We start from the raw sequence: 18,124 nt of genomic DNA, 5'->3' as shown, positions 1-18,124 counted from the left end.
CTGTAAGAGTCATATAGCAAGTGAGTTAATGAATATAGACATGCATACAAACATTTAGGCCTGAAGCCTGCTAATGAACATTCATTCATTTTTGCATTCTCATGTTTCATTTGTAAAATATCTACTTAAAATATTTTATGGGCCAGTGAATGGTTATGAAGGTAAAAATGATAAACAAAGTCACTAGCTTTGGGGAGGTTCCTTTATTTGATTGGTGTATATAGGAAAACAATTCCAAAGTAAATAAATATATGTGGTGATTTCGTATAGTTTCAGTCTTCATTGTTTACACTGGAGTTCTGGTGTTGAAGGCTTTTCCTTCATTGCACAGAGTCAGAGTTAGTTAGTGCCTTTGGGAAAATTACTGATTGAGTCAAACTGGTTCTAAGCTCATGAGTGGATTAATACTTTATGGGGCCAATCTTAATGAGAGATTGAGAGACAGCAGAGAACTATTAGGCTCAGGCATACTTGGAGAAAGAATGTAAGTCCCTGGCGATATTCCTGTGAAGGGCTCATTTTGTCCTTTGTTCTTTGTCCATACCCCCACCCCCACCTCGGACTTCTTCTGCCTCTTGGCCACCATGAGATGAGCAGTTCGTTTGGCTCTACTCATTGTCATAATGTTCTCTGCCTTACCACAAACTCAGCAACAACAGAGCTAGGTAACCATGGACCAAAACTTTGAAACCTTGAGCTAAACTGATTTTTTTTCTCATTTAAACTGATTTCCTCATCCACTTTAGAAAGAAATAAAAAGTTGTAACGGCCAGTGGAAGTATATTAGAACACAAAGAAGAGCTGTGTCCAGGAAAAGTTTTTCTAGGGGAACAGCATTGATAAGGAAGCCAATCACTGCTGGTTTGAAATGTGTAAATGTGGCTATAGTAACAGGTCTAAGAATACTTAGATGTGAAGAAGGACAAAGAAGATGGTGGGTAGCAATTGTTGATTGGGACATGTGAAGTGTGTATTAAGACAGAAGATGAGGCGAGACAGTACTGATTACTAAGATGGGGCTATGAAAGGGCACATTCAGTGTTTGATGGTTATACAAAATTTGTATTCAAGACTTCAGGTTTTCAGGAAATTTGCTAAAGAGAAGATAGAGCTGAGGAGGAAAAGAAAGAGAGGAGAGGAGAAAGAGAAGACAGAGAAGGAAGGAGCTCAAAAATGTGTTCCAAAGTATGCCATCTGAAGCAAAATAAAGTAAATAAGAAATCAATTGTGCAACATTGCCGCAAATGAATGCAATTTATTTTACAAAATTATATTGTTTTTCACCCACCAATCAGTATCTATAGGACTTGGGAAATTCAAAATGTTGAGAATTTAAAAATGACACCAAATCATATTTTTCTCCTTACACTTTCTCTGGTGCCCTTTGTGTCCATTTTTATGGTAAAGGATTTCCTGTTCTCTTCATCATCCAGTACTAAGACTTCCTGCTGTGATTGGAAGATGACTTAATTTTCCAAATTACATAAACGTCTAAAGAAGCTTATATCATCACTTCCAAGTACTAGCAGTTTTTATTAGTGTGTATTAATTTTTTTTAAAATAATATGGTTCACTATGACATTTACATTCATGAATATAATTCCATTCTTTTAAATAAGGCCTCAAATTCTCATTTGGCTCAATTCAACATAAATGTAATTATTATGAGACCTTTTAAAAATAATAATGGAATTAAGATTTTGAAGTTGCATAGTCTTATATTTGGGTATTGCCTCTTCTCTTTGCTATGTAGATAAATCATCTAACTGCTTTAGTTGTTGCATCAGTGAACTGTGGTTAGAAACACCTATGGAGTTCTTGAATAATTCATGTATGGTTTTGCAGAAAGAGCAATAACAATGTGTCATACATCCTATACTAGTCATTCAAAGACAAGCGCTACTATTATTAAAGTATCATTTAATTTTAAAGGAGATTAATCAACTGGCTTACACACCAGCTCATGTTTAGTTCATAGGACGCAAGCAAAATAGGAAAACATCTTAGTTTGAAGTGGAAACCCTAGTGAGACTTAGTACATAGCTTTTAAGAAAAACCTGTGCTTCTGTGAGGATGAATCTGACAACATGAGGATAGTGATAGCATGATTCACGTTGCTTTCCTTTTTATACTTGTTTATTTATTTACTTTGGAGTTTTGATATAAAGTTTGTGTCATGTATCCCAGGGTTATATAAAACCTTGTATGTAACTCAGTCTTGTCTCAAACACTCATCCTGCCAACTTAGCCTCCAAATATGGAGATTAGAGACATGGCCTGCTACATCTGGCTCTTGTGATGACATTTTTCACACATAAACCTACAGGATACTTCACTACCTAAAGAGTAGCCACTAACCCTGCTTAGTCAGCAGTCACTGATGAGCTGTACTGCAGGATGGGGCTCCAGGACTCCCAGAATTCACACACTAGCAGGCTTCCATTTAATTCATCAGGCATGATGAAAGTTGCAGCAAGCAGCTATCTCACTCTACAGAGTGCCTTATGATCTTTCCGAAACAAATAGCCATTGAATTTGTAGGCTAATTGGCCCCAAGAGAATATAATTTTAACACCAAAAAAAAAAGGAGAACTGGGCTAGAAAGAGAAAGTGATCATTGTATAAAATAAATGATTCTGAAAGTGACTCCTTAACTCATATAACCATGACTCATTAACTTAACTACTTGTTACATACTGGGAATTTAAAATATATATCCAGGACCCAAATGGTGGAATATGGCTCATATGAAGCCCTAAGTGTGATACCCAACACTGTATAAACTGAGTATGATAGGACATATCTATAATCAGTATTTGGGAGGCAGCAGCAGGGAGATCAAAGGTTCAAAAGTCACCTTTATAGTGAATTTAGTGCTAGTCTGGAATGCATGAGATTTTTGTCTAGACTAGAAAAGAAACCACATGTACACATAAACACTTCATGTTCACAACAGTACCATGTGAGCAAGGATGCTTACGAGACTAAAATACATTTCTTTGTGTGTTGTAAAGTGTTTCTAAAAACAATTAGATAATGAGGTTCTGACCTAATGGCTGATATAATCCATTAAACTAACTGTAGAAAGATGGCAGAATTGTGGCCTGTGGAGTTTGTTTGAAGAAAATAAGTTATTGTGGTTGACTGTCCGTTCTTTCATATCTTGACTTTTCCCCTTCATGCTAAATATATGGGGCAGGTAAGTTCATGGAATTAGAAAATGATGTTTAGATTAAGGAATGAATACTGATGAGCAAGGGATTCATTTTGGGAAAGTTGACATTTTTTAAAATTAATTAATTAATTAATTGATGATTGTAGAACTCTGTGAACGTAGAAAAACGATAAGAGTAACAACAGCAAAAGACAGGGACACCTACATTTTGAAAAGGGATTTTATAAGCTAATTATTTCTGTAGTAAAATAAATGGAATATGCCTCTTTATATTATGAATGGTGGGGAGATAATTCGTGAAAATTTCCACTAAAGTACACATAAGGAAACAGTAGAAAATTACAAAAATGAATATAACAAATATATCAAATTAATATAAATTAATCAATTTAAAACGAACATTCTGTTAATTTCAGAACCAGTTGTGCTGGATAGAAAGACATAATTCTGCAGTTGGTTCTAATTGTTCTTGCTCGGAAAGATAGCTGAAGCCACTGCACACGACTTGCGCCTTAGGTGACATAGTGTATATTTCTCAAGCCAGGGGGTGTGATCCAATCTTGAGAAAATTAAGCAAGGGATCATGCTGGGAAAGCATCACACATGATGCTCTGTGATCCATGAGATACAGATGCACCAGGAAAGAGCTGTAAAGGTGGAGAGGAAAATCCCTGGTAGCAGTGAAGCCAAGGGCTATGGGTTATCCAAAAGACTCCTTTAAATGCCTCAGTTCTTAGACATAAGATCATCGTACTTTAGCTCAACACAAACTTGTGATTATAATGCTCAGGAATTAATAGAAACATAGCTCAGAACTCTATGGAGTTTGTGTTCATATGTAGCAGTAAGGATGCCTGATGAACATCAACATACATAGTGAGTGAAGATAAGGGGGTCGATGAATTCTATTTTTATTCAGTGAATTTGCATATTTGACAACTCTTGAAAATTCTCCTGATACAGCTTTGCTGTAGGATCAAGAAAGCATTAGAAGATTATTGTGTTCAGGACTCCTGTGTAGGTTTCTCTGCTAGTCATCTCCTCAGGAATGCCAACCCACTTGTTGTATCTGTTCTCATGATCTAGCAACTATACTTGTGTTCACGCCTTTCTTCATTCACCTTAAATCTTCCCTTGGTAATAGTCCAACTTCCATTCATCTTTCTTTTTATCAAAGTAACCTAGCAGAATTCTAACCTATACATACAATGATACTCATTTTCCAAACTTGCTGCCAAAATGACTGAATTTTAGAAGAGAAATTCTCACAGATAGTGGACAATTACATTTCAAATAAATGAACTTCTTTATCGAATTAACATGTAAAATGTACTTGTTCATCCAATCCCTAAGTTGAACCTATGGTGTATTTTCTGTTTAGTAAATGTATTTTTTTATTTTTTAGGTTTAGATATTATTATTATATTTGTTTGGCCTTTAAGGGTCTGATTGGTTTGGGTTTTTGAGTCAGGGTCATTCATAGCTCAAGCTAGCCTACAACTCTGTATTGCTGAAGATGATCTTAAAGTCTTGATCTTCCTGTCTGTATCTCCAAAGTGCTGCGGTGCTGGTCATGTGACAGCATGTTTGAGTTTTTTTGTCTGTTAGGTGAGTGGTCCAGGATGGCCTTAAACTTGTAGCAATCATTCTGCTACTATCTCCTAAATGTATGATTATAGGCTTGGCCACTACACCCAGCTGTTCTGATATGCATTTGTGAGTGCCAACTATGTTGTTTCTTGGGAGAAAGAGAATAGTAAAGGAGGTTGTTGCTTAGAGTTTAATGTATTATATTTTGGTATCTAGCTGATTTTTAAAGTATTTATAAAAATATACATTAATCTTTAATATAATGAAAATAAAGGCACATCATACCAAAATTTATGGGTACAGTGAAATCAGTGCTAAGAGGAAAACTCATAGCTCTAAGTGCCTCCAAAAAGAAACTAGAGAGCATACACTAGCAGCTTGACAGCCCACCTGAAATCTCTAGAACAAAAAGAAGCAAATACACAAAAGAGGAGTAGCCAGTAGGAAATAATCAAACTCAGGGCTGAAATCAATCAATTAGAAACAAAAAGAACTATACAAAGAATCAACGAAACCATTGAGAAAATCAACAAGATAGATAAACCCTTAGCCAGACTAACCAGAGGACACAGAGACCGTATTCAAATTAACAAAATCAGAAATGAAATGGGAGACAACGGAAATCAGGGAAATAAAAAAATTCTGATTCTACTACAAAAGATTATACTCAACAAAACTGGAAAATCTGGATGAAATGGGCTATTTCTAGACAGATACCAGGTACCAAAGTTAAATCAGAATCAGATAAACATCAAAATAGTCCCATAACCCCTAAAGAAATAGAAGCAGTCATTAAAAGTTTCCCAAACCCTCCCCTCCCCCCAAAATTCCACAACAAGATGGGTTTAGTGCAGAATTCTACCAGACCTTCAAAGAAGACATAATATTAATACTCTTCAAATAATTCCACAAAATAGCAACATAGAGAACACTATCCAATTCATTCTATGAACCAACAATTACGCTTATACCTAAACACCCAAAGACCTAACAAAGAAAGAGAACTTCAGACCAATTTCCCTTATGAATATCAGTGCAAAATTGCTCAATAAAATTCTCACAAACTGAATCCAATAACACATCAAAACAGTCATCCATCATGATCAAGTAGGCTTCTTCCCAGGAATGCAGGGGTGGTTCAATATGCAGAAATCCATCAACGTAATCCACTATACAAATAAACTCAAAGAAAAAAACCACATGAACATCTCATCAAATGCTCAGAAAGCATTTGACAAAATTCAACACCCGTTCATTGTAAAGCTAACTCTTGGAAAGGTCAGGAATTTAAGGCCCATACTTAAACATAGTAAAAGAAATATATAGCAAACCAGTAGCCAACATCAAACTAAATGGAGGGAAACTTGAAGCAATCCCATTAAAATCAGGGACTAGACAAGGCTGACCACTCTCTCCATATCTATTCAATATAGTACTGGAAGTCCTAGCCAGAGCAATTAGACAACAAAAGCAGGTCAAGGGAATACAAATTGGAAAGGAAGAAGTCAAAATATCACTATTTGCAGATGACATGGTCATATATGTAAGTGACCATAAAAATTCCACCAGAAAACTCCTAAACCTAATAAACAACTTCAGCTAAGTGGCTGATATAAAATTAACTCAAACAAATCAGTAGCCTTCATTTACTCAAAGGATAAATGGGCTGAGAAAGAAATTAGGGTAATGACACCCTTCACAATAGTCACAAATAATATAAAATAACTTGGTGTGACTCTAACCAAGCAAGTGAAACCTCAAGTCTCTGAAGAAAGAAATTAAGAAGATCTTAGAAGATAGAAAGTTCTCCCATGGTCATGGATTGGCAGGATTAATATAGTAAAAATAGCCATCTTGCCGAAAGCAATCTATAGATTCAATGTCATCCTCATCAAAATTCCAACTCAATTCTTCATAGAGTTAGAAAGAGCAATTCTCAAATTCATTTGAGATAACAAAAAATGCAGAATAGCAAAAACCATTATCAACAATAAAAGAACTTTTGGGGGAATCACCATCCCTAACCTCAAGCAGTAGTACAGAACAATAGTGATAAAACAAACAAACAAAAACGAAAAAAAACAAAACAAACAAACCTGTATGGTATTGGTACATAGACAGCCAGGAAGATCAATGGAATAGAACTGAAGACCCAGAAATGAACCCACACACCCATGGTCACTTGAACTTTGAAAAAGGAGCTAAAACCATCCAGTGGATAAAATACAGCATTTTCAACAAATGGTGAATATTTAACTGTCAGTCAGCATGCAGAGGAATGCAAATTGTTCCATTCTTATCTCCTTGTACAAAGCTCAAATACAAGTGGATCAAATGGATACAATGAAACTAATAGAAGAGAAAGTGGGGAAGAGCCTCAAACACATGGGCAAAAATTTCCTGAACAGAACACCAGTGACTTATCTTCTAAGATCAACAATTGACAAATGGGACCTCATAAAATTGCAAAGCTTCTGTAAGGCAAAGGACACTGTCAATAGGACAAAGTGGCAACCAACAGATTGGGAAAAGATCTTTACCAATCCTACATCTGATAGAGGGATAATATCCGATATATAGAAATAGTTCAAGGAGTTAGACTCCAGAAAATCAAGTAACCCTATTAAAAATGGGGTGAAGAGGTAAATAAAGAATTCTCAACTGAGAACTATCTACTGGATTAGAAGCACCTAAAGAAATATTCAATATCCTTAGTCCTCAGGGAAATGCAAATCAAAACAACCATGAGATTCCATCTCACATCAGAATGGCTAAGATCAAAAACTCAGGTGATAGCAGATGCTGGTGAGGATGTGCAGAAAGAGGAACAGTTCTCCATTGTTGGTGGGATTGCAAGCTGATACAACCACTCTGCAAATCAGTCTGGCAGTTCCTCAGAATATTGCACATAGTATTACCTGAGGACCCAGCTCTACCACTCCTGGGCATATACCCAAAAGATGCTCCAACATATAACAAGGACACATGCTCCACCATGTTCATAGCATCCTTATTTATAATAGCCAGAAGCTGGAAAGAACCCAGATGGCCTTTAATAGGAATAGATACAGAAAATATGGTACAATTACACAATGGAGTACTACTCAGCTATTAAAGCAACAACTTCATGAAATCCTGAGGCAAATGGATGGAACTAGACAATATCATCCTGAATGAGGTAAACAATCACAAAAGAACACACATGGTATGTACTCACTGATAAGTGGATATTAGCCCAAAAGTTCAGAATACCCAAGATACAATTCACAGAACAAATGAAGCTCAAGAAGAAGGAAGACCAACATGTGGGTTCTTTGGTCCTTCTTAGAAGGAGGAACAAAATATGGAAGCAAATAAGGAAACAAAGTATAAAGCAGAGACTGAAGGAACGGCCATCCAGAGACTGCCCCTTCTAGGGATCCATCCTATATACAGTCACCAAACCCAGACACTATTGTGGATGCCAAGAAGTGCATACTGACAGGAGCATGATATAGCTGTCTCCTGAGATGCTTTGCCAGAGCCTGACAAATACAGATGTGGATGCTTGCAGCCAACCATTGGACTCAGTATGGTGTCCCCTATGGAGGAGTTAGAGAAAGAACTGAAGGAGCTGAAAAGATTTGCAACCCCATAGGAAGAACAACAATATCAACCAACCAGACCTCTCCCCTCCCAGAGCTCCCAGGGACTAAACCACCAACCAAAGAAGACACATGGAGGGATCCATGGCTCCAGCTACATATGTAGCAGACGATGGCCTTGTCAGCCATCAATGGGAGAAGAGACCCTTGGTCCTATGAAGGCTTGATACCCAGTATAGGGGAATGCCAGGGCAAGTTGGTGGGAGTGGGTGGGTGGGTGGGTAGGAGAGCACCCTCATAAACAATTGCAGGGGATATGCAATAAGGTGTTTCCTTAGGGGAAACTGGGAAAGGGGATAACATTTGAAATGTAAATAAACAAAATATTCATTAAAAAATAAAAACTCAGTTTATACATGTTTAGTACTAACTAGACTTAGTGGGTTATTAAACACAAACAATCATGAAAAGAGAGAGCAGAGTGGAGTGGGGTTGGGGAGAGAGAGAGAGAGAGAGAGAGAGAGAGAGAGAGAGAGAGAGAGAGAGAGAAAGAGAGAGAGAGAGAGAGAGAGTCAGTCTTTTATCGGGAGAGTTATACAGAGAAAGGTACAGATGAAGACAGAATGGGCCAGAGAATGATAAGGGGCATGAAGATTAGAACAGATTGCCAGAGTTTGTTTAAGGCCAAGTAAGAAGCTGAGAGAGGCCAGATTCAATCAATCAGTCAGCTTGGAGAGGAGTTTAAGCTAGAACAGCTGAGTTGATCCAACCAGTAAGAATTCAGAAAGAGCTAATAAGTGTGAGCTTATTCAGCAGTAAGCCTTTGAGATGACAATTACATCTGGCAAATAAAAGTAACTATTTCATTGTAGAAATTGAAAACTGAAGATATGGATTAAAAAACTAGAAAGTGGAAGATTTCAGCATGATAACAGGAAGAAAATATGTTGATTTATAACCAAACTGCGATAGTAATGAAATACATATTAAGTATTTTACTGTGAAACTTACAGTTTTCTTCCTATCAGCCCCATTGGTCCTTTTTTTACTTACACTTTTTGTTATCTCAACTAGACTTGGTTTGCTTTTACTTCACCACTGAGTATTTAAAACCAATTAGAAAAATAAAAATTTCCTACTGTTTAAGGAAATTCCATTTCTTTTGGACAAAAGGATATAAGCTGGTAAGGTTTCTTGTTTTCTGCCTGACCCTTAGATCATATTAGAGTCCTATTTCCTAAGTTCATTAGATAATATCACTCAGACACTGTTCAGGTGTCAAGATTTAAACAACCTTAACTTCATTTTTCTTGTTCATTAATAGGGCTGGTGAAAAACAGTCTAAGGGGGAACTATTTCGAGAGCACGCAGTGTGTGTGTTATGTGAGATGGCTAGCATATGCTTGTGTATCCAGAAGGCTTCTGAGGTTATGTGCAGATCATATTTTTGTACTAATGGGAATATTCCACTGAATCATTCTTTTCCAGACACCATCAATCAGAAATAAGAATACTATCAGAAAAAGTTATGAAGCCTATCAAATTTACCATTATGTATAAGAACAGCATTGATAAAACTAAGTTGTTTTGTCTTATCAAAACCTACATAAATATTATCAATAAGCAAATATCTTAATAGTGATTATTTTATCATTGTTACCATTAATTTAGCTATAGTATGTCATAGTTTTAAGTTGTAAATACAAAATAGAATTACATTGTATATCACATTGTATAAGCAATCTTAGTGTTTTTTCATAAACAAAACTATAGAACAAAATCCATATCATATACTTAAATGCAATAATTAACATGAATCATTATTGGTCCCTAGCAACTTGAATCTTTATCTTATAGAAATTTGTTGTTATGGAACTAACCCAGGTTCCTACAGACTGAATCACTAGAGATCTAGGAAAAGGAAGACTTATAAAATCACTTATACCATGATAGAAAAATATCACACACTGAGAAGTTTCTGTTGTATATTTGAATAGTTTCAAAATAATTAAAATTCAAGCACATATGAATTGTTAGAAGAGAGTCGTACTTATGTCTTATTTCTAGCAGATAGTAAACACAGGTGCATTCTTACTTTTCAGTTCTTCTACACTGTCAACAGTATTCAAGATGCTTTTCATTGTTTCATTGTCTTCATATTCCTTCCTGAAACATTTATGCTTCAAGTTGCCCATAAAAAGCTGTAGCCCAATTAGTGCAAAGACACTGAGACAAAACACAGTGAGGATCATGACGTCAGAGAGCTTCTTCACTGACTGGATCAGGGCCCCCACGATGGTCTTTAGTCCTTAAAATGTAGGGGAAAAAAGAGGTATTCAGAATGACATAAAGGCTCTCAATGGGAAACAAGTCAAAACACAAGCCTAACTAGGAATGCATGCATTATGTCAAGTCAATGACCTTAAATAACTGAACCCAGAGAAGTCTCCAGGTCCCAAAATGTGGATCTGCACAACTTGTTTCTATGAACTACAACAAGTGATTAAAACTAGTAAAATATTTACAAGGAATTATCAGGTTCAATTTTTAAGTGAGGTTGATGCTGGAACATACCCATGCTCACTTACAAATATAATTGTTTTGTAACTGCTCATTCAGTAAATGTTGCTCAAACAAACTACATCTACATAGTGGAACTAAAAAGGTAAGAAACTAATTGAAGCACATGGATCAAAGTCCATAGTGATGACATATACTGAACCAATTTTCAAGTAATAAACAGCTTGTTAAACTGTTGAAGTAAGAAACAGAAAGCCATAAAACAACGTCATGCAGAGCCTACATGCAGATAGTTCCTATTTTATTAATTATATGATGTTCTGATTAGTTGAAATTTTCCTTCCTGAAAAAGTAGAAAACCAATCCTTTGGCAGGAAGAAAAATTTCAAGTAGAGATGTGAGCCAAGTGCTCATCTTCCTTCTCCAAGACCCATGCAGCTGATTAAACTCAATGGCTGACTTTTTAAATACGAATTGAAATAGAAAAAGAAGGAATGCAATTCTGTTCAAATTATGGAAGAAAATTCTTTTCTCCAAAAGGTCAAAGCCAGCCCTTGTGTTTAATTCCACTCTCACCTGGAATGACTGATATTGTTTTCAATGCTCGGAGAACTCTGAACGTTCTCAACGCTGAGACATTGCCCAGGTCCACAAACTCTGTCACATATCTGTAATAGGGGAGTTTATACACAGACACAGTGACAACACACACACAGACAAAGAAAAGCTCCCAAACAGCTGGAGTTGAGCGGCCTAAAGCTCCACACCAATCACTTCTTACCTGGGATTACAGAAATAGTTTTCAAAGCTCTCAAGACTCTGAAAGTTCGAAGAGCTGAAACATTGCCTAGGTTTACAAATTCTGTTAAATACCTGTAGGATTAAATCAGAGTTATTCAGAATCTAGGCAGAGTGTATAATACTTACCGTGCTGTTAGTCAAAGTATTTTCTATATGTAGTTTGGCAAGTCTTTTTGTTTCCTAATTTAACCTAATGCATATGATTTGAGTCATTTGATAAAAAGACAAATATTGTATTTTTATGTTATTCATAGACTTAAATAATCAAATAAATAAATGCTTAGTATAATAATGTAGAGTTTTAACCCTGTATAAAATATTTAAAGCAGTATACTAAGTAAAAGAAGTCAAACAGCAAATTCCACTCAGATAAAATGTCTAGCATAGTAGGTTTCCATAGAGAAAAAGCAATATAGTGTTTTAAAAGAGTCTGTGTGTGGAGGGAGTGGAGGTGCCAACTGATCATTGGAGGGCTTCTTCTTGGAGTGAGGAAAATATTCTCAATTTAGACAGTATTGATGCCTGTAAAATTTATAAATATCCTAGAAAGCACTGAGTTGGATTCTCCAAAGAGATGAGCTTTATGATATATGAATAACAATAGAATGGGGAGGCATGAGAAGAGTGTCCATACTGCCATTTGCTTACATACATAAGAAAACAGAGCTAAGGTATCTCTGTTGGAGGGAACCTGATGAGTATGGAGTTGGGGAGGAATGAGGGAAACTGAGACTAGAAATCTTGGACCCTTCTGAATTTTCTGTATGTCTCAGATACGCTTATAATTCAAGATAATGGAGGAAATTATTTAGGGTTGATACTTAAAAGGTTTATGACTAGTACATTGTCAAAAAGATAAGGATTACTTCAAATTATACAGCAAGTCAACTGTGGTGCACATACAGTAGCTGTACAATACATGGTAGGAACAATGTATGGTAACAGCTAGTTAAGAATATTTGACTTTTTATTTTAATATACTTACTAGCTCATGAACCCAGACACTGTGCTTAGAATTAGAGTCATTAGGGAGCACGGTGAGTGCTTCTGACATACTTTTAGTTTTAAAATAAAATCTTAAGAAAAATGTGTATCCAATCAACACTGTACATATACATGTATAACACATGTTCACTCATGTGCTGATCAGGAAGAAAGATAATCCTTATGTTAAACTTGTTTTGAGTGAAAAATTTTTGAAACACTTTCAGAAAACATTTTCGGAAAATAATATGACTGTGAATAGGTAGCTTTATTACAACTCTATCTTTAAATATAGCCATTGTATGTAAGAAAAATCAGCCCCCCAAAGTTGATTTTACTGGAATATTTTTCTGAGATATTCAAAAATTTTCCAGGCCAAAGATATTGAGAGTACTTACGCAAAAACAATGACAACAAAGTCCAGCCAGTTCCAAGGGTCACGGAGAAAGGTGAATTCGCCCACGCAAAAGCCTCTTGCAAGGATTTTTATGAGTGATTCAAAAGTATATATCCCAGTAAAAGTGTACCTGGAGGAGAGAATACATTGAAATATTTGATGTGAAATGAGTAAAGTCTCATTACAATCTTTACAGTTTATTATCACTGATTAATCACAGGAAGGTATCTCTTGGAGGTTGCTGTTGGTGTATGGATCATTCTACCTCATAAAGTACACTGCACAAGGGATGATTTTCAGGAGCTCTTAGAATGTCCTTATCAGCTACACATAGGTATTAGATCCATCCAGAGAATCCCAACAGGGGTTTTAAGAACAACATAGCCACTAACATGAGATACATATTATATTTATGAACAGGAAAGGGGAGATGATAAGATCACTCTTTCAGAAACACTGTAGCATCTTATGATTCACACCCAGTGAGTTAACAAGGAGGAGAGAGAGAACTGAAAAAGAAAATTGCACGCAGGAGCGGATAAAATACTGTTTTATAGTCTCAACTTCTAAACTTTTGGAAGGAAAACGAATGTTTAAAAATTACCATTTAACCCCAGATTTACATATACTAATGAGCACTTACTCTACATTTTTGGTCCATTCTGGAGGGTTGCTCATGGTCATGAATATGCAGTTCGTCAGAATTGTGCACATGATTAGCATACTGAAAAAGGTAGCTTCCAGTCAAGGAATATGGGACACCACAAAAGAACTGATGATGACATTGGTTGAAATGCAAACAACTTTCTTAAGAAAATAATCAAAACAGATGAGTAGTTACTCTGCTGGCTCTTTGAATAAAATTATCATACCTTAAAATTCTAATAAGACCCTCTTCTCATTCTCTTATGAGACTAGTTTATATTGAAATCTATAAAGATCCTTCAAGATGCAGAAGAGCCTATGTCTAGGTCTGAATACAGGAGAAAACCCAACATTTTGATTATTGCTTAAGGTAGGCTTTGGAAAGGATATGAGTGCACTAAGATCTTAATAGATATTCTTCTTAGAGGACTGAAGGGTGACAGCATGTACAAAGCAGGGGTGGCGTTGAAACGGAAGATTGCTTTCCCTTTGTTCAATACTATAAATGTCTGCAGGAGGAAAAAGAGACAGGATGACGCTGAACTCCCAACACCTTTTAAAAATTAATTAATTATTAATTAATCTATTCACTTACATCTCAAATGATATTCCATTTCCCCTGGTTACCCCTTCACAATTCCCCCCATCCCACATCTGCCCTCGCCACCTTCCCCTTTGTCCTTATGAGGGTACTCTCCCACCTACCCATCCTCTCCCACCCCACTGCTCCAGCATCCCCCTATTCTGGGGGCATCAAACCTCCACATGAATCCCCAATACTTTAATCTAGCACATTGCTGTGAACAGTTTATACCTCTCTATGATAGTACAAGGCTGAAGAAATGCTGCTATGTGGCTTTACAAGCATTTCCCTTATGTGGAATCAGCTGTCAGTCACTGGCCAATGAACTCCAAGGCTATTTATTTTCAATAAGTAAAGAACTGAGCTGCATACAAGTATATAGTAGTTGTAGACATGTCCACTCTTTATACATTGAGAGAGCACATTGTGATCTACAAAGTTCATGCAGAACAATCTCAAAGTTGCCCCAAAAAGTTTCATGATGTAAATGTGTTTGTGATGATGTTTTGGACAGCCCTCTTTGCTCTCCTCAGCTACGTTCAGCCCAGAAAGAGTGAGATAGACAGGTTGAGGGAGCTTCCCAAACATTATGGGCTTTCTTCAATGATTATAGTCACTTTCAATGTAGATTTTAAGTATACATTTTCTTTTTTTATTATATAAATTTTAACAATGTGTAGAAACCATCTATCTCTGGTTTTTACCACAAAACTTTGAGAGTTAAAAACACGCTGAGAATTGTCCTTAATTTTTTCCCTATAAACTTAAGTCATGACAGAGTTGAAAGTATTCTTTCTTTCCTTGGTGTGTGTGTGTGTGTGTGTGTGTGTGTGTGTGTGTGTGTGTGTGTATGTGTGCACTTTCATGCAGTTGACTAATGGATTCTGATGTCCATGCAAGAGTGTGCATGTGCACGTGGAAGGCCAGAAGATAATTTCAACTGTCATTTCTCAGGTGTAATTGACCTAGATTTTATGAGATAGTGCCTCTCATTGGTCTGTAACTCTCAGGTTCTGCCAGGCTGGCTGGCTAGTGAGCTCCAGGAAACACATCTACCTCTCACTTCCCAGGGCTGCAATTATAACCAAATGCCATTATGTCCATTTTTCTCTCTATTGTGGGCTCTGGGTTGAGGCTCATGTCCTTTTCCTTGCAGTGCAGGCACTTTGACTACAGCTAAATCCCCAGCCTGAGAGCATCCTTCTAGTCACTCATGTCAAATCTCAGCTTTATAACTCAACTGGTTAAAAATAAAAAACAGTATTTGCCAACCGTCACTGAAAAGTAAAAAATAACATATACTTGTATATAGCTCAATTCTTCATTTATTGAGAAAAAACTTGGAGTTCACAGGGCAAATTCATTTTTAAAAGTTAATTAAAGAATAAAATTAAAAATGTCTCGAAACTGATTTTTTTCAGCCACTGCAAGGTGAATGACATTTCTCCTGATCTTTGTATTTACTTGAACAATAAAGGAAATATTCAAACAATCAAAGACTAGGAACTCAGAAACACTAAGTCTTAATCACATTCTTTTCTCCTGCACACCGAAGGCAAGATGCTTGTGTTATCTAATGGGAGTTCTTCTTCTCTTGTCTTGTTTACATTTTGTATAAGTATAAACAAGCTTAGTATAATACATTTTTTTCACCAAGTTGGAGGTGGGGAATAATTTCATGAGTCTGTGTTTTTAATTATGTGGGAAATCTGATTTTTCATTAGCTCAACAAACTGGGCTTTCTACAAACACATAGTGAGGAATTGTGTCATAAAAGGCAAAGAAAGGGGATCAAAACTAACACAAAACCTACTGCACTATTATATAGTCTTAGCAAGATCAAATTGATTACATTTGAAATTAAAAAAATAAAAATCATGACTTTTGTGTTTTAAAATATTGTTTCTTTTATTGAAAATATATTTTTCCCCTTACATAATATATCATGGTTACATTTGCCCTGCTTTCTATACCTTCCAATTCCCTCCCACTTCCCTTCTCATCAGATTCACTCCCTTTCTGCCTCTCATTAGAAAACAAACAGGCTACCAAGGAATAATAATTTAAGTCAGCTTATTCATTTGCATTAAAACTTCAAAGGAAATGTAAAATCCACACTCACAGGAATTATGTATTCCTATGAATAGCTGCCATGAGTGCTCAGCAGGTAGAGACATTTTCTACCAAGCCTAATGATAACTTTAGTTTGTTCCCTAGGCTTCACACAGTGGATCTAGTGAAAATGACTACCACCATGATATGATGATATCTGACTTCACCAACACAGCACCCCACACATTAAACAAGTGTAACATAGCTGTGACTATGAAGCTACCAGAAAGGATTCACCATGCCATACCTAAAAAGGTAGACTTTCTGTTGAATATGTTGAATAGTTAGTCAATTCAAATAAGCATACCAATACCACTATGGGTTTTAATGAAATACTAAAAAAAGTACATATTCCCAGCATCTTAATATGTATTTAATATAATGCTCATGGCATGAGGTCATTAATTGTCAAGTATCTTTGGTATGGAATGAAATTAAGGGAACTGTGCCACTGAAGCCTCAGTTACTTACTTTTTTGTCTGCATAGTATGGGTCCAGGTCCTCCAGGGGCTCTGACACCATTCCTGGGGGAATGTCTCCATAGATGAAGGGCAGCTGCTTACCAGCTTCCAAGTCACTACTGGGCTTGGGACCTTCTTCCTCATCATCTTTCTTTTCATCTTTGTGTCCCTTGGCCTTTTCTTCAGAAATGCGTTGCTCAATGAGGGCAAGGGACTGTTTTGTGAAGTGAACGAAGCTCTGAGGTCCTGGAGGAGGCAGCATCGCCATCTTTTCATCCTGTAGGTTTTATTTCCTCTTTGGCTTCTTACCTAAGAGGCCTGCTTGAAAACAAAGAAAGGAAAATGTAGCTTCATGGCTTCTAGAGAAGACAATTTTAAAACTAATGACAGAAATATCCAGTCTTGGGGTAGACTCAGTGGCTGTGATTGTTACTGATTACCAATGTGACCTACAGCTCCCTATGAGAAAATACCCTAGATTCAACTACGATGGGTTATCTACATTGGGTTAGCCTAGGTGTATGACAGTGAGTGAGTATCTAGAATAAATGGACTGAATTGGGAATACTTTCCTTGAATGTAGGGAGTACCATTTCATGGCCTGGGACCCAGGACAGCATAAAAAGAAGACCCTATAGACTCATGTGTTAAACATCCTGTGCTTCCTGAGTATGGTCACAGTGTGCCCAGTGGCCTCAAGGTCATGCTGTCATGACTTTACTGACATGGTGGACTGTACCCCTGAACAGTGAGCCAAAATATACCCTCCTTTCCTTAAGCTTGCTTCTTGTTGGGTACTTGTTACCGTAAAAAGAAAACAACTAATGCAGTCATAGAGTACTTTCCTTTCATGTACAAGAGCTTCCACTCTGACTCGCAAATCTAAAGAAACAAGTAAACAAACAACAGATAGAAGTATGAGAGGTAATCATAACAAAGTATGATGTAACCACTGATGGTCAAGTAATATGTGTTACTTTGTTAAAATATTTGAATCTAATACATAATAGCTCTAAGTGAAATAAAGATGACAGTTTCCTGAAGAAATATTTTAAATCACTTTTATTTTTCATACATGTAATATATAAATATAATTATGTGTGTGTGTGTGTGTGTGTGTGTATGTGTAATCTATGGTCAAAGTTATTTAAAAAGAAAATAAGCTTTTGTTCTGGCACTGTTATTGATGTTTGTGACTGTTCCCAGAAACATATCTGTAATTTAAGCTGAAAAGTGAAATGCACAGGAAATGTTTGGAAATGTTTAGTTGAG

General features: G+C 36.4%; 1 protein-coding gene across 3 annotated transcripts in view; it reads right to left on the bottom strand.

Annotated features, from left to right (window-relative positions):
- Scn9a (sodium voltage-gated channel alpha subunit 9) overlaps positions 1 to 17,120 on the bottom strand; it is an 82,168-nt gene extending 65,048 nt beyond the window's left edge. For 2 of the 3 annotated variants that reach the window (XM_028769288.1, XM_028769290.1), the window contains exons 1-6: positions 16,863 to 17,120; positions 14,087 to 14,205; positions 13,695 to 13,784; positions 13,053 to 13,181; positions 11,651 to 11,742; positions 10,445 to 10,657 (exon numbers count right to left, since the gene is read on the bottom strand). In XM_028769288.1, the coding sequence (XP_028625121.1) occupies positions 10,445 to 10,657; positions 11,651 to 11,742; positions 13,053 to 13,181; positions 13,695 to 13,784; positions 14,087 to 14,205; positions 16,863 to 17,120 (901 nt within the window). Of the gene's footprint in view, positions 1 to 10,444; positions 10,658 to 11,445; positions 11,538 to 11,650; positions 11,743 to 13,052; positions 13,182 to 13,694; positions 13,785 to 14,086; positions 14,206 to 16,862 lie in introns of all 3 variants that reach the window. The other variant, XM_028769289.1, reaches the window with a different exon arrangement.
- Between the last annotated feature and the right edge of the window lie 1,004 nt (positions 17,121 to 18,124).

Source organism: Grammomys surdaster, unplaced genomic scaffold, assembly GCF_004785775.1.
Source record: "Grammomys surdaster isolate TR1022 unplaced genomic scaffold, NIH_TR_1.0 191, whole genome shotgun sequence".
NCBI lineage: Eukaryota > Metazoa > Chordata > Mammalia > Rodentia > Muridae > Grammomys > Grammomys surdaster.
The sequence above is the reverse complement of the archived record's forward strand: the minus strand, read 5'-3'. Positions and strand labels throughout refer to the sequence as shown.